The sequence below is a fragment of the Aegilops tauschii genome, chromosome 3, assembly GCF_002575655.3.
Source record: "Aegilops tauschii subsp. strangulata cultivar AL8/78 chromosome 3, Aet v6.0, whole genome shotgun sequence".
Classification (NCBI taxonomy): domain Eukaryota; kingdom Viridiplantae; phylum Streptophyta; class Magnoliopsida; order Poales; family Poaceae; genus Aegilops; species Aegilops tauschii.
In genome coordinates, this window is record NC_053037.3 from 585,106,558 (window position 1) to 585,129,999 (window position 23,442).

At 44.0% G+C, this 23,442-nt stretch overlaps 1 protein-coding gene across 1 annotated transcript; it reads right to left on the minus strand.

Moving 5' to 3' along the window:
• Positions 1-1,599: 1,599 nt before the first annotated feature.
• On the minus strand, positions 1,600-4,639 carry LOC120962024 (uncharacterized). Its single transcript, XM_040385788.2, has 3 exons — positions 4,449-4,639; positions 2,881-3,078; positions 1,600-2,672 (listed from the first exon to the last, which is right to left on the minus strand). Exons 1-3 carry the CDS (start codon positions 4,466-4,468, stop codon positions 2,579-2,581), a joined length of 312 nt encoding a protein of 103 aa, XP_040241722.1. The 5' UTR covers positions 4,469-4,639; the 3' UTR covers positions 1,600-2,578.
• Positions 4,640-23,442: the final 18,803 nt, after the last annotated feature.

Here is a 23,442-nt window from a genome sequence, read left to right on the forward strand (position 1 = left end):
TTAACAGACGGAAAGCCTTGATCCAGAAATGAATTGTTCCATTTGAATGTTATCTTTGTTGTGTTTTATCATGAAATAATTAAATTCATCTATGCCAACCTAGTAGTACTGATCTCAACAGACGACTGAGGTCATCTTGAACTCAAATTACCTGACAGAGTTATAAACAAATGAATGCGTGAGAAATTATCCAAGAAAGAAAACCTTTCGAAAAAAATTTATCCAACTTATCAGTTGGGCAACTAAGATCAATATTGCCAAGGTGCTAACTAAATGAACTGGATTTATTGTATTATCCACAGGAGCAGAAAATATGACTAGAACAACTAAAACTTGGATGACTCCGAGTATGTACCGGTTGAATAGTTACCCCTTTGGACGATGTTTTAGAAACCTTTGCCCTGTATTTTACGATGAGACTTTTTGAAATAACAATGACTGACAAGAACGGATAAATAAAAAGGGACTCACATGAATCCGGTGCAGGGGCCACATGCGGCATTCCAGCAGGACCCGTTCCGTTGCACGCTCACTTGGAGGGTGTGCATGACTAAGAAAAACAGTGGGCAAAGGCGGCTCCAGAAGAACTTGGGGGGGGGGGGGGGGGGGGGGGGCGGACCGGAGATCTACTGTGCATATTGGATTACATGGAGTATGATGGATGAGGCGGCGAAGCAGCAGGATGGGTAGACCGGTGATCATTGCCTACAGGCTCGGTAGCTGGCGTCACAGGGACCCTTTTTTTTTGCCTTGTTGCCATATCTGGGTGTATGTATGTACAGGGATATGTATCGGGATAGGAAGAGGAGTCAAATGCCTATTGTCTTCATGACCATGGTGATGGTGATGATGGCCGTGATGACCATGATGTTGCATTGGTGCTTGACTAGGCGCATCAGAACTGCCCCAGCTATGTAAAGAACAATTAAGATAGGAGGAAAGGCTTGTCTGCTTTACTCTGGCAAATACGGTGTGGTTCAGACCAAGGTTCCCTTTAGATGAATTAGTAATTGTTTGCGCCAACTGCTTCATCCTTGATACAGATGGCTGGTGATTCCCAACAACACGAATAATGTAGGTCTCAACAATAATTGGAGGAAGAATTGTTGATCCTTGAAAATTCCCCAATTTGATATAAACATTGTGCATGCACAATCACAATTCAATTGAGGAAGAAAAAGCAGGGCAATGTAAGCTACCGCACACCAACTTTTTGCACAACGAAATTTCTGATATAAATTGAAGTCCCAGCCCAGCCTTATTCCTTTTTCCAGATTGTGTCTAGTAGAGTGGGACAGAAGAATGGGAGAAATGTGTTCAAAGATTAGAGAATGAGATAGCTTGTGTTATGATCGGAAAGATAGACTTTGCTAGAATGTGTTGTTTAGAACAACACTATGGCACAAAACTAAGCATAACAACCAGTTTTCAATCCATGTGATGCTTGCTAAATACTTGGGATGATAATTATATCACACAAATCTATAGTTCTACCGCATGAAAGCTCTCTCATACTCATAGGACTACATTTGCATGCATGCCGTGCAAAGTACTATGGGCAACTCAGAAAGACACCGATGTTCTTACATAATCCAGGAATTAAAAAACAAGATGCAAGATATCACACATCTAAAAGATTCAATGTTTGGATTGTATTACATACAGATGTAAATGCAGGAAGTCCATAAAGAAACAAGAAAATACCTAAATCCTTCAGGCATATAAATAAAAATGATGGTGATGGACAACGAAGGAACAAGGCCAGAAGGAAGCACTAGCCTCAATAGAATTGATTAGTCGTCCTTTCTTCATTTGATCATTTAATTCATCAGTTTAATTGAGTAGTAGGCAATGGTCCCATAGATGGATAAGCTTAGGTTGGACAATGGCATCTTTATAAAATTATCCATAGATGGATACCCATGGTCCCATAGATAACTGTCCAAGAAAAATAACATTCATAACTACTACAGAGACATTTCCATCCTCATCATCATCGTCTCCTCTCCCTAAGGGTATGCAACCAGAAAGGACTACCTAAGGGTATGCAACAAGAAGGTAAACACCAAATAGATAATATATAGATAGGGAAGATATAGAAATAGAGAACAGAGTTAGCCATCTGCGGTTATGCAAAAAGGGTTATAAAAACGCCATAGCATTGCCTTTCCAGCTTCAAGATGCGAGCAATGCTACTAAGTAACATCAGCAAAGAATAAAACGAAGTGACACACCAAAGGAACAAGAGAAGAGTTTCTACATAAAAAGAAACGTCTGTTTGTGTTGACAGCACAAAACTATGCTAGCACATCTGTAGGGTCAATACAGGAGATATGGTACACAGGGCATAAGCATATGCACAAGACACATAGAAATCTATCTATAAACCAAGTATCTATTTAAACGAGAGGTCAGGAATTTCACCATTAAGAAAGAAAAATCATATAAGAACTACACCTTCTAAACATAAGTGTGCTCATTTTAATACCTAGTAGTGACACTATGAGGTCAATTTAGTAAGTTGCCATCAATTTATGCTTGAAAACTGGCTTCTTCTGCAAGACAAATGTGCAGTTCTTCACGCATGCTTGAACATCTTCATGCTTAGCCAATGCAGATAGACAGCGACAATTATCACAGGAAGTGTCAAGGGCACGAGTAGGCAGTAATACCTGGTAAGTGAAAGATCAAAGTAAATGGCATTAACTTCTAACTAGATCCGACTTAGTTTACAATAAGGCAGCAGGCACGTAAAAATTTACCTATTCTGCTAAATAGTTTACAACAACTAAGTGAAAAGTCCAGAGTTAAACATTAGCTACAAAGGAAAAGAAAAAAAAAACAATTTGGTGATCATCTATTTTGTTTTGAAAGCTTTACCTGTCATTTTGGATGGCAGATAGAAGCCAGTTCTCGTAAGGCGGAAGCATTTTGGACACAACAGCGGCGTAGAAGAAACCCACAAATAGTATGATGCCAAATGCAACAAATGCCAAACCCATCAGCTGATCTCTAGAAAAGTGCATCATCTCTTTGGCCTTCTTTGGCACGGACTGTAGCTTCAGTCCTACAGAGACACTGAACAAAGGAGAGAATCAGCAAATTTGAACTTTTCATGGGAGAACAGTTTAACCACTATGTTACAAATTCCAGTATCTCTCGCAACAGGACTCGAAAGAGCTCTTGTTGAGATAAAATTAGCAAAACTATACTAAGCAAATAGATATATAGTACAACAACACAACACTCGGTTACATACAAATGCTTCGATTTCAAAAAGACGTTGAAGTCCTTGAACCAATCGAATAATGAATGCACGAATCAGTTTGGTACTTCAGCAACTGACTAGCGTTGGGTGATTGCTTGCCGCACAGGTACACAAAGTTGCAGCCTCACGCGGCTAGCATTTAACCTCTGCACAATGTTGTGCTGCCACATGACCATGCCTGCCAATGAGGCAGTGACGCTTACACCCCACAAGCAATCATTAGCCTATTCTCTCGCTTCGCTACATCATTTAAACTATACATTTCCTCTGTTTTCATTAGATGCAGAACCATCAAACTGAAGATCCTTAAAATTCAGATCTTCTACTGTAGTCTGTACTAGATGATATAATTATTTTAGATTGGGCCTTTCTATTGTACCATCAATCGCAGAGAGAGAGAGAGAGAGAGAGAGATGACAATCATGATGGGTTGTTACGCAGCAGTGCATTATGAATGGGGAGCATAAGGAAACACATCACATGCCACACTCTATATGGCTGTAGAAATACCTAAACGCCACTGATTTTCGAGCAGAAGAAGGGACAGTAGCAATGTAGTGTAATACCAAGGTGTGTGGTTTGGAGTTAATCGACGCTATAGGGATAAGATTTACGACCTAGCAGGGACGAATAGTTAATGTGCTCACCAACCATTCACAGCCAAAGCATGATTGACACTTATAAAGGAAGCATTGCTCTCTGCAGCCTCCTGTCGCCTCTAACTATGTTATCAACAGAGAGCAGTGACAATAAACGATGGGTTGAACCTATGCAATCTGCTAAGAAATATGAGTGGGAGGCATATGGAAACAAGTCGTCTCAAGGAATCATTAGAGATGTACGACAAAGTAGGATTTAACTATTTGCAAGGAGGGAAGGCGGCAACCAAGCCGGCCCACTTGCAGAGAACCCAATATAAGAAGAAGACAGTACAGATCTGCCGAAAGTTCTCCAAGACCCGACAGCGACACCCACATACTGAAAAGGGGGCAAGTAATTTCGCTTTCTAAGACCTGGATCAATTCCAGCCTCTCCTCCTCCTCAACCCCCTCTATCTCCTCTTCAGCTCCTAGGGTTCGTGCACATCCAGAAGCAGGAACAAGATTTTACAGTACATGTCCTAAAAAAAATTGATTTTAAGTACATGAGCAAAGGGGGAAGGGGGACTTGGGGAGGGTACCTCGCCGCAGGCCGCCGCATCGGTGATCGCCGGAATCGATGTCGCTCCTACCAACTGCGCGGTGGTAGAGAGAGGAAGCGCGGTTGAGATTGAGATGGCTACCGTCTCCGGCTCGCTGTCCGGGCCGCTGGAGACGACGGCGAGACGAAACCGGACAGCAAAACAAACGGGCCGGGCCAGAAGCTAACTTAGCCGAGCCAGAAAGGCTCTCGTGTGTGTGCTCTCGCTCGTATGGAGGAACACTTTCCAGCAAGTAGTCCAAAAAGCATTCCCTAAAAACAAAAATACAGCAAGTAGGAAAGCATCAAACTAACCCAGAAATACACTTGTTACTGATATTTAGGAGACAATGTCTTCTAAGTGTGATCTAAGTGACCGCAGATGCACCCACCTTGTTTCTTCATTTGAGATCGGATGGTTCATAGTGTAAGTTTTCGTATTTGCATAGAAATCAGGTTTTCACCTAACATGTTGCCCATAGACATTAGTAAGTACAAAGCAAGTATGCTAATAAAAGATTTATTGGTTTAGCAGACGACACCGGATACCAATTGGTTGTGCCCCAGTCAAAATATGACCCGAAGAGCTTCCGACATATTGAGAGTGATGTGAAGATTCGCACTCAAAATAAAATCCTCCAAGCTATCCTTTTGATCCGTAGCATCCTCTTCAAACTAGCTCAAGAAGACTATAACATCGTTGACAAGTCAAAAAGTTAATGATGCAGCCCGACGTGAGCACAGACCCCCCCCCCCCCCCCCCCCCCTGTATTGCATGGACGAGAAATCAATGTAACACGTCCATAACGAGGAAAAACTACCAGAACAAATGTTGATTCTCATACTTTTTAAAACTTTAGTTAGATGTATCAACGTTGTTGGATTAGGTGCTTGAAATTCATATGTGTATATAGATTATCTCAAAAGATATTTACATGTGTATGATACATGCATGTGACGAAAATATTGATGGACGGTCAATGTTGACCAAGCCATCCGCCACGCCAGTGGCATCTTGTGTCTCCATGTCTGAATCATTGACTAAGATGTATTGGCTTTTCTCCATGTCGAATGAGGCATCTTCCATTGGTGTCGTGTCCATCATTCCCCACCACCATAAACTCAGCCGCGATCTGTTCTTCGATGGTGGTCTCTGCCATGACACTAGTGTCGTGTTCCTCGAGGTGATGATCATCGCGTCCCTGCTATGTGCCCTATGGCCGCAATCTAGTCATGTACTTCGACATCGATCTCATCTACTGAATCCTAGTTTACAAGGTGTGCCGGAAACCCCAACTCATCTTCGTTGTTGAACATGGTGTTGCGATATAGTGGAAAACAATGAGGGTGGGACAAACAGAACTAGTGTCGTCATCGATCTGATTGTGAAGAATAAATCATTTCCCCCATCTTAATTGCACGATGATTCTACTCCCTGGGAATGGCTCTGAGTTGCTCATGCATCTCAGAAAATAACTGCAAAAACAGGGTGGAGTTCATCATTAGCCTTGTATACGGGAGTCTTCTATATTTTTGTGGCTGCCCTGTAAACTAGAACGGATGGAGTATATATTTAGCATTTCGCATATTTATTGTATGATCTTACATTTAGCATTTTCGACCAGGTAATTACCTAAAAATACCACCTTTTCGTGAATCAAGGCTAATTAACATACCTACCAACCTTTCAGTAACGTCACACTTATAAAGCATATAGCACGCATTGCTGCCTCATATCCTTGCACATATCATTCTTATATACGCCCTTGCCTACCATAGACATGCACATGGGATTTCAAAGTTGGAAAACCATGATTAAAAAATGAATTGTTCGATTTGACTGTTATCTTTGCCTTATGTAATCTTGAATTGACAAAATTCGTCTTTCACAGACCAGCATTATTGATCTCAGCAGATTATGAGCTGATCTTGAACTCAAATCACCTGTCAGATGCACACCGTAAACAACAATTATCCACAGAAAGAAAACCTTGGAAAATTTTGATAGAACTTATCAGTTGGGCAAATAAGATCAATGTTGCCAAGGTACTAACCAAGTAAACTAGATTTATTGTATTATCCCCGGGAGCAAAAGATATGACTAGAACAACTAAAATTTGGATGAAGACTCAAAATCCTCTTCCAAATATGTAACGGTTGAACAGTTGCCCCTTTGGACAATGTATTACTCCCTTTGTTGTATTTTACAATTTATCTTTTGGAAATAACAATCACTGACAAGTATGGATAAATAAAAAGGGAAAAGGAACTCACATGAATATGGTGCAGGGGACACATGTGACATTTCAGCAGAAGGACCGGTTCCTGTCGCACGCTCACTTGGAGGGTGTGCATGACTACAAGAAACAATGGCCAAATGCGGCTCGGAAGAACTGGAGGGGACAGAAAGGAGATCTACTTTCATTGTTCGGATCACGTGGAGGACAATGAACAAAAGAAGGTGATACTGAATCAGGGGGCGAAGCGGCGGAATAAGTATATAAGTGATCATTCTCTACATCTTGATCTTTGGATTGTTGCCATTTGGACGCCGAGATGGAGGTGGAGCAATGTACCTGGGTGTACGCACAGGAAAATTTGTCAGAGCTGTAGCAGGAATCGAATGGGTGATAATGGCCTTGATGACCATGATTTGAATGGGTGTGAACTTGGTGACAAAATTAAAGGATAATATGGCCACTGATGTGCTGGACAGCTTTCTAGGTAGTATGAGATGGTGTGTGGGGCTATAACGCTGATAATGGCCTTGTTCTTCAGTACAAGCTCCGATCGCACCATCTCCCACCCGCTTGCCAAAAATCAGTGTTGAGGTTGAGGCTAGGGCACTAGTAGAAAAAGAGGCTTCCATACGCCCCCATTAGTCCCCAAAATAATCGAACCGCGACCAAAGGGGTCTTTAGTCGCGGTTCGGGAGGAGACCCGCGACCAACTATCTGGGCCCAGCGCGCTCGGTCGACAGCTGGCGGACGGGAGGGGCTTTAGTCCCGGTTGGCCTGGCCAACCGGGACTAAAGGTCCCCGAAGGCCTTTAGTCGCGGTTGGCCAGGCCAACCAGGACTAAAGGCCCATCCAGCTGGCGGACGGGAGGGGCTTTAGTCCCGGTTGGCCTGGCCAACCGCGACTAAAGGTCCCCGAAGGCCTTAGTTGCGGTTGGCCAGGCCAACCGGGACTAAAGGCCCATCCCTATATATAGGACTCAGCTCACTTCACTTCACTCAGCTCACTTCACAATTTTCAGAAGGGGGTGGTGGGTTTGCTTTTGGTTCCTCCTATGCACACAAGGTGTTTGATGAAATGCCCGAGAGCCTGAAACAAACATGATATGAAGTGTCCGAGCCACACTTGAGCTTTCTCATTTATTTTTCCTCCGCGATCGCGGTTAGCAACTTGAACCTTTCATGTGTCATTGATAAAATATGCATGTGTGTAGTTCATTGTTTAATTTGTATTATTTCTAGCTAGTTAGTTTAACAAATGCATGATGGTTAATTATATACTTTATATAATAATAATGCAGATGAATCGGCAATGGATGTACGGTCCCCGACTCTCCGGCGAGTTCACTACGGGTTTGAAAGATTTCCTCGTAGTGGCAAATGCGAACAAGCAGCAAGGTTTTATTATCTGTCCATGTCCTGTCTGTAAGAATCAGAAGGGTTACTCCTCCTCAAGAGACGTTCACATGCACCTGCTTCGGCACGGTTTCATGCGAAGCTATAATTGTTGGACCAAGCATGGAGAAAGAGGGGTTAGAATGGAAGAAGATGAAGAAGGGGATGATATCGATGACAACTATCATGATCATTTCGGTGATACTTTCATGGAGGATGATGCTGAAGGTGGGGAAGGGTTAGGTGAAGGTGAAGAAGAGGCACATGATGAGCCCGCTGATGATCTTGGTCGGACCATTGCTGATGCACGGAGACGCTGCGAAACTGACAAGGAGAGGGAGAATTTGGATCGCATGTTAGAGGATCACAAAAAGTCGTTGTATCCAGGATGCGATAATAGTCTGAAAAAGCTGGGCTGCACACTGGATTTGCTAAAATGGAAGGCACGGGAAGGTGTAGGTGACTCATCATTTGAAAATTTGCTGAAAATGTTGAAGAATATGTTTCCGAAGAATAACGAGTTGCCCGCCAGTACGTACGAAGCAAAGAAGGTTGTCTGCCCTCTAGGTTTAGAGGTTCTGAAGATACATGCATGCATTAACGACTGCATCCTCTACCGCGGTGAATACGAGAATTTGAATGAATGCCCTGTATGCACTGCATTGCGTTATAAGATCAGAGGCGATGACCCTGGTGACGATGTTGAGGGCGAGAAACCCAGGAAGAGGGTTCCCGCCAAGGTGATGTGGTATGCTCCTATAATACCACGGTTGAAACGTCTGTTCATGAACAAAAAGCATGCCAAGTCGTTGCGATGGCACAAAGAGGACCGTAAGTCACCGCTGATGGAACGCAATGGAGAAAGATCGACAGAGTGTTCAAAGATTTTGCAGCTGACGCAAGGAACATAAGATTTGGTCTAAATACTGATGGCATTAATCCTTTTGGCGAGCAGAGCTCCAGCCATAGCACCTGGCCCGTGACTCTATGCATCTACAACCTTCCTCCTTGGTTGTGCATGAAGCGGAAGTTCACTATGATGCCAATTCTCATCCAAGGCCCTAAGCAACCCGGCAACGACATCGATGTGTACCTAAGGCCATTAGTTGAAGAACTTTTACAGTTGTGGGCCAGACCTGGTGTACGTGTCTGGGATGAGCACAAAGGAGAGGAATTTGACCTACGAGCGTTGCTTTTTGTAACCATCAACGATTGGCCTGCTCTCAGTAACCTTTCGGGACAGACAAATAAGGGATACAATGCATGCACGCACTGCTTACATGAGACTGAAAGTGTACGTTTGGTTAATTGTAAGAAGAACGTGTACCTGGGTCATCGTCGATTTCTTCCCCGAAATCATAACGTAAGAAAGAAAGGCAAGCATTTCAACGGGAAGGCAGATCACCGGCCGAAGCATGCGGAACGTACTGGTGCTGAGATATTTGATATGGTCAAGGATTTGAAAGTCATCTTTGGAAAGGGTCCTGGCGGACAATCAGTTCCGCGGGGAGTTGACGGGCACGCACCCATGTGGAAGAAGAAATCTATATTTTGGGAGCTAGAATATTGGAAAGTCCTAGATGTCCGCTCTGCAATCGACGTGATGCATGTTACGAAGAATATTTGCGTGAACCTGCTAAGCTTCTTGGGCGTGTATGGGAAGACAAATGATACAAAGGAAGCACGGCAGGACCAGCAACTTTTGAAAGACCCAGATGACCGGCATCCGGAATGGTTTCAAGGTCGTGCCAGCTACGCTCTTACCAAAGAAGAGAAGGTCATTTTTTTTGAATGCCTGAGCAGTATGAAGGTCCCGTCTGGCTTCTCGTCGAATATAAAGGGAATAATAAACATGGCGGAGAAAAAGTTCCAAAACCTGAAGTCTCACGACTGCCACGTGATTATGACACAATTGCTTCCGATTGCTTTGAGGGGGCTCCTACCGGAAAATGTTCGAGTAGCCATTGTGAAGCTATGTGCATTCCTCAATGCAATCTCTCAGAAGGTAATCAATCCAGAAGATCTACCACGGTTACAGAACGATGTGGTCCAATGCCTTGTCAGTTTCGAGTTGGTGTTCCCACCATCCTTCTTCGATATTATGACGCACCTCCTGGTCCACCTAGTCGAAGAGATTTCCATTCTCGGTCCTGTATTTCTACACAATATGTTCCCCTTTGAAAGGTTCATGGGATTATTAAAGAAATATGTTCGTAACCGTGCTAGGCCAGAAGGAAGCATCGTCAAGGGCTATGGAAATGAGGAGGTAATTGAGTTCTGTATTGACTATGTTCCTGACCTTAAGCCGATTGGTATTCCTCAATCGCGACACGAGGGGAGACTAAGTTGAAAAGGCAAGATCGGAAGGGAATCCACGATATGTATGGACGGTCATTCTATGACTGAAGCACACCACACAGTTCTGCAAAATTCCAGCTTGGTGGCTCCGTACTTCGAGCAACACAAGAATATTTTACGCTCGGACAACCCGGGGAAGCCTGAATCCTGGATTAGAAAGGTCCACATGGAGACTTTCGGTAGTTGGTTGCGAAAACATTTAATGAATGACAATGATGTTGGAGATCAGCTGTACATGTTGGCCAAGAAACCATCTTCGACTATAACGACTTTCCAAGGGTACGAGATAAATGGGAATACATTTTACACCATCGCCCAAGATAAAAAGAGCACCAACCAAAACAGTGGTGTCCGCTTTGATGTAGCAACCGAGAATGGGCAAAAGGTCACATATTATGGTTACATAGAGGAGATATGGGAACTTGACTATGGACCCTCCTTTAAGGTCCCTTTGTTCCGGTGCAAATTGTTCAAGCTAACAGGAGGTGGGTAAAGGTGGACGAGCAATACGGAATGACAATGGTGGATTTCAACAATCTTGGTTACCTTGACGAACCATTCGTCCTTGCCAAAGATGTCGCTCAGGTTTTTTATTTGAAGGACATGAGTAGCAAACCGAGGAAACGGAAAGATAAGAAAACGATCAGTACATCATGCGATGATCCAAAGCGCCACATTGTTCTTTCAGGGAAAAGAAATATCGTGGGAGTGGAGGACAAGACAGACATGTCAGAAGATTATAATATGTTTGGTGAAATTCCGCCCTTCAAAGTGAACACCGACCCAAGCATTAAGTTAAATGATGAGGATGCTCCATGGATACGGCACAATCGTAAGCAAGCAGGGACACAAGGGAAGAATTGATGTGTAATAATTTATTGTACCAAACTTTGTATTTGGTCGATGAACTGAATGATGTATCAAACCTTTTGTCAAACCTTCAAGGGATTTTAAAATGAATTAGTTTTATTTTTCTGATTTTTTGATATATAATTGTATTTTTAAGATTTTAAAATGAATTAGTTTTATTTTTCTGATTTTAAAAGGAAAAAGGAAGAAGAAGAAAGAAGGAAAAAGGAAGAAAAAAACAGAAGAAAAAAGGAAAAAACAGAAGAAAAAAACAAACAGAAGAAAAACATAAGAAAAAAACAGAAGAAAAAACAAACAGAAGAAAAAAAACAGAAGAAAAAACAGAAGAAAAAAGGAAAAAGGAAGAAAGGAAGAAAAAAAAAGAAAAACAAAACAAAATAAATAAAGCAAAAAAGAAAACAAAAAACAGGCAAAAAATAAAAAATATGCCACCTACTAGGCCACCACGGCCTGAATACGACTAGAAACCCATTAATGGGCCAGGATTCAGGCCCGCAGAAGGCCCAGTAGGCCCACAGGCACATCGTGACAGAATAGGCCCGTAAGCCTGCATTTGAGAGGAGCTCGAAGTGGTGAGCGCAGCCGCGCTTATAAACCACTTTCGAAGCCTCTCGGCTAGCGAGGTGGGACTAAACATCCCACCGCACTGCGCCAGTTCCAGCACAGACCCTTTAGTCCCGGTTGGGGAGGCGGACCGCGACTAAAGGGTACCCTTTAGTCGCGGTTGTGGTCCCCAACCGCGACTAAAGGGTCTTTCTGCGCGGGAACGAAAGCGGCGCCAAAACCCTTTAGTCCCGGTTGGGGAGGCGGACCGCGACTAATGGTACCCTTTAGTCGCGGTTGGTGTGGCCAGCCGCGACTAAAGGGTACCTTTAGTCACGGTCCGCCTCCCCAACCGCGACTAAAGGTGCGTCTATAAATACTGCACTTAGCAGTTTGCCACTTCCCATTCTCCTCTCTCTCGACGCCGAAGCGCTGCCCCGACGCCGATCGACGCCGAAGCCCTGCCCCGACGCCGACGCCGACGCCGAAGCCCTGCGCGCCGCCGCCCCCGTCCCCAGTGAGCGCCGCCTCCGCCCGTGCCCTGCCCTTGCCCGCCGCCCGTGCCCTGCGCCCTTGCCTGCCGCCCGACGCCCTGCCGCCCGCCGCCCGACGCCCTGCCGCCCGCCGCCCGCTGGCCCTGCCTGCCGTCCTCCGCGCGCCGGCAGAAGAAGAAGAAGGAAGAAGAAAAAGGAAGAAGAAGAAGAAAGAAAAAGGAAAAAGGAAGAAGAAGAAAGAAGGAAGAAGAAAACAAAAGAAAAACAGAAGAAAACAAGAAAAAGGAAGAAAAAAGGAAAAAGGAAGAAAAAAAAGAAAAAGGAAGAAAACAATAGAAGAAAAACAAAGGAAGAAGAAAAAAAGAAAGAAGAAAAAAAAGGAAAACACAAGAAAAACAAACAGAAGAAAAAAACAAAAGAAAACAAAAAAAACAGAAGAAAAACAAAGGAAGAAGAAAAAAACAAAAGAAAACAAAAAAACAAACAGAAGAAAAAAACAAAAAAAAGGAGGAAGAAAAACAAAGGAAGAAGAAAAAAAGAAAGAAGAAAAACAAAGGAGGAAGAAGAAAAAAGGAAGAAGAAAAACAAAGGAAGAAGAAAAACAAAGGAAGAAGAAAAAAAGAAAGAAGAAAAAAAAGGAAGAAGAAAAAAAGAAAGAAGAAAGAAAGAAGAAAAAGGAAGAAGAAAAAAAGGAAGAAGAAAAAAAGAAAGAAGAAAGAAAAAGGAAGAAGAAAAAACAAGAAAGAAAAAGGAAGAAGAAGAAAGGAAGAAGAAGAAAGAAAGAAGAAAGAGGAAGAAGAAAAAAAGGAAGAAGAAAAAAAGAAAGAAGAAAGAAAGAAGAAAGAAAAAGGAAGAAGAAAAAACAAGAAAGAAAAAGGAAGAAGAAGAAAGGAAGAAGAAGAAAGAGGAAGAAGAAAGGAAGAAGAAGAAAGAAAGAAGAAAGAGGAAGAAGAAAGGAAGAAGAAGAAAGAAAGAAGAAAGAGGAAGAAGAAAGGAAGAAGAAGAAAGAAAGAATTTTTACTTAAAGAATCTTATTTTTTAATTCCTCCTCCTCTATGTCCCCTTAATCTTATTTTTTAATTCCTTTATACTTAAAGAATTTTTACTACATGCAGGAGTGACATATGGCGGACGATAGAACCGAGCCGCTTAGGGATCCGGAGGCTGAACGTTATTTAATGGGCATCATCAACAACGAGATTCCTTATGTGCCGGGCTCAGAATATGAGCAACAAGAGGATGTAGTCTCTTCTTATCTGAACCTTGACGGTGGAACAGAGATTGTCGATGATCAAGAAGGTGAAGGAACGGACATTGTCGACGGAGGTCAACCGTCAACAACCGACGATCTTGAATTGCAAGTAGCAACCACCTCCGGCGAGGTATATATATACATTGAGCCTCTCGTGATACAAACTTACTGAAATGTGAATACATATGTATTAACGCGCGCAACTCTCTTTCTTTTTTTAACCCTCCGGATCGAGTACGACAAAGCGTGGCAAATCCAAGGCGATGAAAATAGGAGAAACATATGCCATTGAGTTTGTCAGTGAAACCGGCAAGCCCCTACAGCACACCTCAAAGTTTATCAACCAATGCGGAGTCGTTGTTAGAGACAACGTCCCGATCACCGTCCAGGAATGGAAGGAGCCAAAGAAGGCACGTCTTGGTTTCAGTTTTGTCGACAAGAGAACGAAAAAGGATTGCTGGAGAAAGCTTATGGAACATTTCATTCTACCTCCGGAATACAACAAAAGTCGATGAATTCGGTAACGAGGTTCCGGGTGGACGTCAGAGGAGGAGGCTAGATAAAGAGTTCGCTCTTCAGAAGATGGGCGAAGCATTCCGGAACTTCAAGAAAAATTTAACCCGTGACTATGTCAACAAGGGCAAGACTCCGGATTTCAATGGACAACATGAGAAACTGAAAGATGATTGGCCAGAATTTGTGAGGCAAAAGCAATCGGAGCATTTCAAGGAAATATCGAAAAAAATAAGGATAATGCGAGTAAGAAAAAGTTCCATCATATTATGGGGCCAGGAGGATACTGCCTTTCGGAGCCTAGGTGGCAGAAGATGGAGGAGGACCTGAGGGTGCGAGGAATCCCTCTAGGTACAGAGGGATGGGACCCAAGGGCCAAAAGCTGGTGGTACGGGCATGGGGGATCGCTAGACCCGGAGACAGGGGTGTGTGTTCACCGGCAGAGACAGTTTGCTCCCACCCAAGCCCTTATTGACGCAATGACCCAAGCTCAAGAGGGCTTGATCAAGTTCAACAGAGAGAAAGACGCACTGACAACAGCCCTCGGGAATGATGAACACGGAGGACGTGTACGAGGCAAAGGCAAAGTTCCGTGGAAAGTAGGGTTTTCCCAGGACAATGACCCGTACTGTTACAGAAGCCGTAAGAGAAAGACGGACCGGGATGCAGATCTTATGACGAAGTTTGCATCGGAACTCCATGAGTTGAAGCAGACCGTGCATGAACTAGTGAAAGAAAAATCGGCTGCAGGGCCGCATGAAGATCATGAAGCGGATCGCGGAAGCCAGCAGCGGAGAAGCAGCGTGGCTTCCACGGATGCCCCGCCTGGTGCTAGTGCACCGATGATCGATATTCGTGCACCGGAGCCTCACTACCCCGTGGATGATGTAAAGGAGATGAAAGAATGTGATCTGCATTATCCCGTGGGGAACGTTTCCACGAAGGTAGCTAGTGGCAGTGCTTTACCCTGTACACCTGGAGCACTCCACCACAACAACCCCATTGCATATGGCTATGCTCGTGTCACGGTGGAAGACATAGTCCAAGGGTTTGAGGACCTGGAGATTGACAAACCTACACCCGAAGGGGAGAGAAGACTTGGAGATGTCAAGCGCCAGTTCATTCTATGGAAAAAGAAGTACATAGTGTTTCCAGGCGAGGCGCCAAGGCTAGCAAGTCCACCCCCCTCCGATGGTGGTGGTGGTGGTGGTGGCGGTGGTGGCGGTGGTGGTGGTCGTGGTGGTTCACCTACACCTCCTTCACGCCATTCGACGCCGTCCCCCGATCCACAACCTCCGGCGGGTACGACGCCCCCCAATCCTCCTCCGGCGGGTACGACGCCCCCCAATCCACCTCCGGCGAAGAAGCAGAAGCAGGCGGACAGCAAGGAAACCCGCTCCTGGACTATTAACCCGGACCCTTATATACCTAAGACCACAAGGGTACCGGAGCCATCACTGAAGCCTCTCCTCCCAAGGCCTGGGGAACTTAGTGAAGCTGAAACCAAATTGGCCGCGTCTGCTGATTATGAGAAATGGAAGGCGGATATGAAGGCGAAAAAAGAGCTTGAGCCCAAGCAAGTATTCACTGAGAAGCAAAAGAAGTGGGCTAAGGATTTTTTGACGACACCGTCCCAAGCCGAGCTGAATATGCCTGGCGACTATGGACATGAACTTCGTAGGCAAGAAAAAATATTGAAGGAGGAGAAAGAAGAAAGTAAAAAAAGCGGGAAACAAGTTGACCAGCTCGGGATGCAGAAGAAACAATCGATCCCCCCGCTCATAGTGAAAGCCGGTCCGGAAGAGGACCCCGAGATCATAGTAGCTGCGGCAGCACTTGGATTGACTGTAGCGGGTGGGTGCCATGAAACAAGCGTCCGAGATGGGTTTGACTCTTCGTGCCTTCTTAGGCCTTGAGGATGCGCCAGTATGTGAGATAGCATTACAATATGTGCGGAATGGGCCTCTCGTCGAGCCTGCGCGGGAAAAGAGTCTACCACCACAAATGCGAAATCTGCTACGTTGGTACAAGCAATTCATAACATGGGCCGACAAAGAATATGTTTATGCGGATGTTACAGATGAGCATCACACCAAACGGTACTCTGTAGAAGTTCATATGAGTGAATTGTTCTAGCTGTTCAATCTGCGCGACCTCGACAAATCTATGCTGAGTTGCTACGTTCTGTAAGTGATTTATTTCTACCTCATCTCGTTCTTCATTGCCTGCACTATATATATTGTCCTAACTATATTGTTGCGTACGCTATTATGCAGATTGAAGATTTGGGAATGCAAAATAAGAAACATCCATGGTGTTGGGTTCATTGACCCACATATCGTTAATGGACATGTGTTACAACATCACCCCGAAGACGTGGAGAAAGACCTGTACAAGTTTCTTAGAAATCATCAACTCAAAAGTCATATTCTATTTCCTTACCATTTTGGGTGAGTGTTTCTCTCTTGTGCCCATTCTCTTTTGTTTACTCCATGCATGGTATGTCTAATCGATGAGTTATGCATGACTGTGCATGTAACGTGTCCGCAGGTTCCACTGGATTCTGCTAAATATTGAACTTCACACCTCCAGAGTTCTAATCATGGACTCTATGGATTCGGATCCAAAGCGTTGGGCCGACATGAGAAAAATGCTGCAAAAGTAATTATTTTCAATCATTTGAGCTCTATATCGATCGGTCTCTTTCGTTCATTTCCTAATATCAAGTAACTAATAACTCCCTTATTCATTTAATTTTCTTTGCCCTGTAGGGTTTGGAGACGGTTCTCAGAAGAAATTGTCGGTGAATTCGAACATGAGCTAGATTTCAGAAGGTTAGTTAATGTGGATAAGCAGCCACCGGGGACCAATCTATGTGGATACTATGTTTGTGAGAACATCCGGAGACACACCTCTGAGCGGAAGGCATCGGATAGCGTGCGGAACGCGACGGATAACTTGCGGAGGAGGCTTAGTCCAGAAGCTCGCCTCCGACCAATTCAAGAAGAATTAGCATGATTTTTCATGAGGGAAGTCATCAATCCTAAAGGAGAACACTATACCGAGGACGAAGAAATTTATATGCATACCCGAGATTGAAACTTGTACGAAGTTGTATATGGTCATCCATCCTAATTGTGTATGGAAACTTGTTCGAAGTTGTATATGGTCACCCGAGATTGAATATATATTATATATTCCTCTTGAATTCTTCTTGTTTGAAATTTCATATGCATGTATATAGTAGCGTAAAATATGTGTACTGAAACTTTATCAAAATTAAAATAAAACACAAAATATAATATAAAATAAATAAAACACTCCAAACTAAAAAGAAACCAGGTTTAGGGGGGCTAAAACCCTAAACCTGCGGAGGAGCCCTTTAGTCCCGGTTGGCCACGAGAACCGGGACTAAAGGTCCTCCGCCCCGACGGACCACGGGCGCCCACGTGGACGGGCCTTTAGTCCCGGTCAGCCACAAGAACCGGGACTAAAGCCTTTAGTCGCGGTCCGTAAGAGGCGCGACTAAAGGAGGGGGGGTCTTTAGTCGCGCATATTTAGTCCCGGTTGCACAGCCGGGACTAAAGGCTGTTGCGAACCGGGACTAAAGGGCTTTTTTCTACCAGTGGGGTGAGATGGTGATAATGGAGCATAGCACACATGTGGCCAAACCACCATGTAGAAAAGGCATTTAAAGCAGGTAGGACATAGTCAATAGATTTCAGGACTAGGCAACAAATCAAAGGATGATAGCTAATTCTCTCACCAACCTTCCCCTGCCTAAGCAGCACACACCCTTATAAAGGACGCACTGCCTATATATATAGTCTTCTTCTTGTAACCCCCTTAACTAGTATCTTAGCATGGCAGGGCTAGCAGCCAAATTAACATGAATAGTGTCGGGGCTTCGGGGAGAGAAGGCAAGAGAGCAGACACAATTACAATGGGTTGGAACAGTGCAACCTATTGTGAGAATGAGAGGCATATGGAAAAACTTTGTGTGGAAAAATCATATGGGGTGCACAAGGAATAGTTGATCTGGTAAGATGGGAGGTAGCCTGCGATTGTGGTTACTGCGGTGTTGAAGTTATTTTTGCCGACCACTGGGCTGTGCAGGATTCGTCCTCGTTACTGAGCCATAGCCATCCTATCACTATTTGCTTAATATGAAATGGCTGACTACTCAATAAAAAGTAAAATACATTGCTTCAGCAGATGAACACGCAATGCTTAATTTAAAAACTTAGTGTAAGCAAGTAGAGATTTTATATTTATGTCAGAACATGTACTTTGAAAAATATACTATATTTGTAACTCAACTACTTGAACTGAATAGAAAGAACAACATGTTTCCAATACACCCTCAAGGCCTCAGCATCATTGTCATCACCTTTTTGAGCCTCACCATCGCCGTCTTCTCTCCGTCGGGGTATGCAACAAGAAGGGATTTCCTAAGGGCATGCAACAAGAAAGGCATGCGGGCACATACACACACCAAAACAGATATAATATATAAGCACACGATATAATATATAAGTAGTAAAACAACAGTAGCATTGGCTTTCCCACTTCAAGATGCAAGTAAATGCTACCAAGTATTATTAGCAGAGGATAAAACTAACAGACACACCAATCAAAAAAGAGAAGAGTTTGTACATAACAGGAAACGGTGGTTTTTGTTGACTACACAAAACTGTGCTAAGACGTGTGTATTGTCACTAGGAAATATGCCACACAAAGCATATGCCCGCCAAAGTATGTGCACATGATACATAGAAATCAAGCTATAAACCTATTATCTATTTAAACAAGAAGAAAGTATTTTTCATGTTAACAAAGAAAATATTATAAGAATTATGACTGCATTTTCCATCGTATAAACATTTAACAAGTAAAACTAGTTTCCATTGTAAGCATTTCACAAAACACAACTATATTTTCTAAACATAAATGTAATCATTTTAATACTTGGCAGTGACACTGAGGTCAATTTGGAAAGTTGGCATCAATGTATGCTAGAAAACTCATCAAGCTTCATATATTTACAAAAGAATGTGTGGAATGGAGAAGACCGAAGACATGCCTTCACATATTTATTGGTTAAAATTGTCTTGATGAACCCCATGATCTACCATTTCAGCAAGATAGCAGGCTTCATCCGTTAAACTAATTTGTGGTTCTTCAGGCATGCTTGAACATCTTCATGCTTAGCCAATGCAGATAGACAGCCACAATTATCATAGGAAGTGGATCAATTTCTGCCTCTCATCATCCTCCTCAACCTGGATCAATTTCGACCTACATTTTGTTGTACGCGAGGGAAGGGGGAGAACGGGAACTTGGGGAGTATACCTCGCCGCAGGCCGCCGCATCATTGTCGCCGGAACCGGGACGTAAGTGGTAGAGGTACGGAGCGCGGTGGGTAGTTGCGAGGTGGCGACAGTTGAGATTGAGATGGGTGTTGTCTCCGGCTCGCCGCCGGTGCCGCCGGAGGCGAGACAAAACTGATAGGGAGACGAACGGGCTGGGCCGGGCCAGAAACGAACTAGGAAGGCTCTCGTGTAACCCCCTAAAAAACATACTCACGCGTAACTGATGATTTCCGTATGGAGCAAGTGGATAACAATCCTCTCTTCTCTGGTAGTACACTTTTACAAACAAATAAAAGTTGATTGGAGCACAATTTACACCTTAGCAGAAAAGCATCAAATTAACCCGGAAAAATATGGTATCTTCAGAACACGAAACACTTGTTAGATATATTTAGTAGTTGTTTGGATAGTGGAGAATAGAAAGTGGACCTGCAATTCTCTCTTCTCGCATTTTCAAGCACAAATTGAGTACCCCCACCCACCCACAAAAAAACCGTCTTCGCTTATCAATGACGAACTGATACAGTGGTCCAATGCATGCTTGGTCAAAGCACAAACTTACGGCATTTCTCTTAATGAAATGAAATCGGTGCTAGCTGTTCTTCGTCTAAAGAAAACATATAAAAAGAAATTGAGCAGTAGCCCTGTCTTGATTTGATCCTTTAATTCATCAGTTTAGTTCAGTACTAGGCTCAGTGGAGCAAAAGAACACGTGTGGCCAAACCTCTTTGGAGAAACTGCAATTAAGGCTCGGGTACAACAGACTCCAAGATTTGGTCAAAAAATGAATGGGTGAATAGCTAATGTGCTCACCAGCCTCTCTCGGCCAAAGCATGACCGACACTTATAAAGGAAGCATTGCTCTCTTTTGTCTCTTGTAGCCTCTAACTATGTAGGATTGTACTAGCGGAGAAACAAAGACGGACAGCATCGAGGCTCCCGAGCTATTGGGAGAGAGGTACGTGACAATAAATGATCCTATCCACTATGAAATATGAATTGGAGGCATATGGAAACACATCATCTGAAGAAATCATATGAGACGTCGTGACAAAAGACACGCCTGTATTTCCGAGGAGAGAACGCAGCGGCAACGCGGATGCCGCTAACGGAGGAGCCAACATAAGAAGATGGTATTACATATATGCCAAAAGTGCTACACGGCACAACAGTGACAAGCAAATACTAAAAGGGGGACATGGAATTTCGCATTGTAAAATCTGAGTCAATTTCTGCCTCTCTTTCCCCACCCCTCAATCTCCTCATGAGAACCTAGCGTCCGTGCACATTCAAACCCAGGAACAAGATTTTACAATACACAAGCAAAGCAGGAGAACGGGGACTTGGGGGTATACCATATACCGCGGCGCAGGCCACACATCACCATTCGCCTGAATAGTTGTGCCGCTCTTAGCGACGGCAGTGGGTGGGCCTGCGAGGTAGAGGCAGAGATTGAGAGTAGGTTTTTTTTTTGTTTTGAGAAACAGAGATTGAGAGGACAGAGGAGGTGCTGTTGCCACCTCGCCATCAGGACCGCTGGAGGCGAGATGAAACGGGCAGGTAGACGAATGGCGGGCCGGGCCAGAAGCAAACTTAGTCGAGGCAAAGAAAGGGAGTGTATAATTTACAACTATTGCTCAAAATTGTCTCAAACAACAAAAAACTATTGCTCAAAAAGTTCCCGCAAAAAACTATTTCTCAGAAAAAAACAATTTACAATTTCTCTTTTTTGGGTACTACCACGCTATACAAAAAACAATTTTGAGGAGAGTACAATTTATAACTTGACAGGAAAGCATCAAACTAACCCAGAAACATATGGTATCTCCACAACATGAAACACTTGTTAGAGATATTGACGAAATAATGTCACATGATTTCATTCACTTCTATGCTGGTAGATGGCACCACAAGAGCGGCCCCTTTCTTTCTCTCCTCGTTCCCTCTGCCTGCTCCCTTCCTACTCCTCCAGAACCCCTTCTGGCAGCCCCTCCCCGCCTTGTCGGCATCGAGTTGGGTGAGGGACCCGTTCCCCTATGTAGTCTAGGTGTAGCTAGTTTCATGTTTGTCTTTCATAGCGGTTTTTGGGGGTAAGCGCGTCGATCTGAAGGAACTGGTGAGCCTTGTTTGTTGCCCATATTGGTGTGGAGCTCATCGTCATCTTTGACGGTGATTCCTCTTCGATGTGGTTCGAATCCCCCCTCTATAATAACCTCCTAGTTATTGTGCTGCCTGGATCTGTTCTGATTCCTTTGAAGACCACACTACAAGTTATCTACTGATTATTTTTACCTCACCTATGTCATTTCAGTGATATCTCATATCTTTGATATACTTCCACCAGGTGCGGCAGACAATGAATTGCAGCACAACTATGTTCTGACATGATTGAAGTGTTCCTACTCGATGTTAACACTAGACATGGTTTGACTATATGTCGAGCTGGAGCTCCGTCGATTCCGTCCCGCTCGATGACGAAGCGCCGCCATCCATCGAGAGTAGTATTTATGAGGACCACTTCTTCCACACGCCTCTTGATGGTACAAATCACCACGGAACGACGACAAGGTGGGCAGATTTTGTACAGACTAACCGATGGGGAATGAATTCTAATGTGATTATAGCTAGTAAACCATAGACAACACACCACCACAGCACACACATGGACAATGCTTACTAAAGACTAGATTTTTGGAATTTTATTATTGATAAAGCGGCCACACGGCATATCTCACTATTGTAAAATCCACCCACTCACGACCTAAAGAAGGCCCGGGTCAGAAACAAGAAGCACTACTTACGAACACCAATGTAGTAGCTGAAGGTACCTTATGGTTGAAGACAGTTTCATTCCGGTAGTTCACAGTTACGAAAACACGAGGTACGTTGGTAATAGTGTGTGGGTATCATATTGTCCGTGTGGAGCTGCTCATGAACACCTTCACAAGTTCTGAACTAAATCATTTCTAGTAGAACCCATCGACACGCCCCAAAGGCGGGAACACCTCAAACTAAACCAAAGAAGTCAAAATTCATCAATAGTCTCCTCATGATGATCACTGAAAGGGTTAGTGTGGAAGTCCACAACTCACCAGCCAATAAAAAATCTAACATTTGTTGCATGACAACAGCCAGGCAAAGAAGGGCAGGTCAATAGCACACATGAATTCCATCTTGCCTTGTCTATTAGTGCGTTAACCATCCCCGCCAAACAACACCGTGGCGCCAACTCGGCACTCGTAAGAAATCCAGTGGCGGCCAGTGATTGCGCCCGCAATACTGCCACTGTACGTCTTGACTTGATGCACGGATGTATGCCGACACAAATTGGGGGAAGGGAACGAGTATAGTTCTGAAGTGTGGACTCGGAGGTCGTGTAGCTATCAAGCCGCCCATAATAGGGTATTATAGACATCTTCGACGAGCGCCAAAGTGGATGCCTTGAACAATCCCCTAAACCCAAAACTCGGATGTTGAACTCACTCCATGGTTTATGGAGCTCCCCCATGTTCATCCATAACTAGTACGATGGTAAGGCTAGTTTTTTTTAGAAAAGGAGGACTGCCCCCGGCGTCTGCATCAGAACGATGCATGTGGCGGTTATCCAAGTCTCTCCCACTTGTGCTCTCTAGGGCGTGCAGACCGTGCGTCAAGTCACCCCACAATATCTACCATGCATGTGCACACTGGCTCACCATAGGAAGCCCCAACAAATCTTGTTCGCTCATTCGAATATGTCGGAAAATCCAAAGACATGATCATTGCATAGACAGGGGAGGGACCCACCCGCCTTTGGATGGCATGTGTACATAATAATCAACCTCCGGCCTTTTGCAATACATCTCAAAAGATATTTACATGTGTACGTAGATGCAAGTGATGACAGTATTGACGGATGCTCCATGTCCACTGAGTCATTCTCCACGTCAATGGCATCATGTTCTTTGGTGTCATCTTGTGTC

Excerpts from the sequence above, each read along its gene's own strand:
- LOC120962024 (XM_040385788.2), bottom strand. The coding sequence starts at position 4,468 with ATGCGGCGGCCTGCGGCGAG. Across the intron at positions 3,079-4,448 it reads ATGCGGCGGCCTGCGGCGAG|TGTCTCTGTAGGACTGAAGC; the intron begins GTACCCTCCCCA and ends TCCTTTGTTCAG. Across the intron at positions 2,673-2,880 it reads TCTGCCATCCAAAATGACAG|GTATTACTGCCTACTCGTGC; the intron begins GTAAAGCTTTCA and ends TTCACTTACCAG.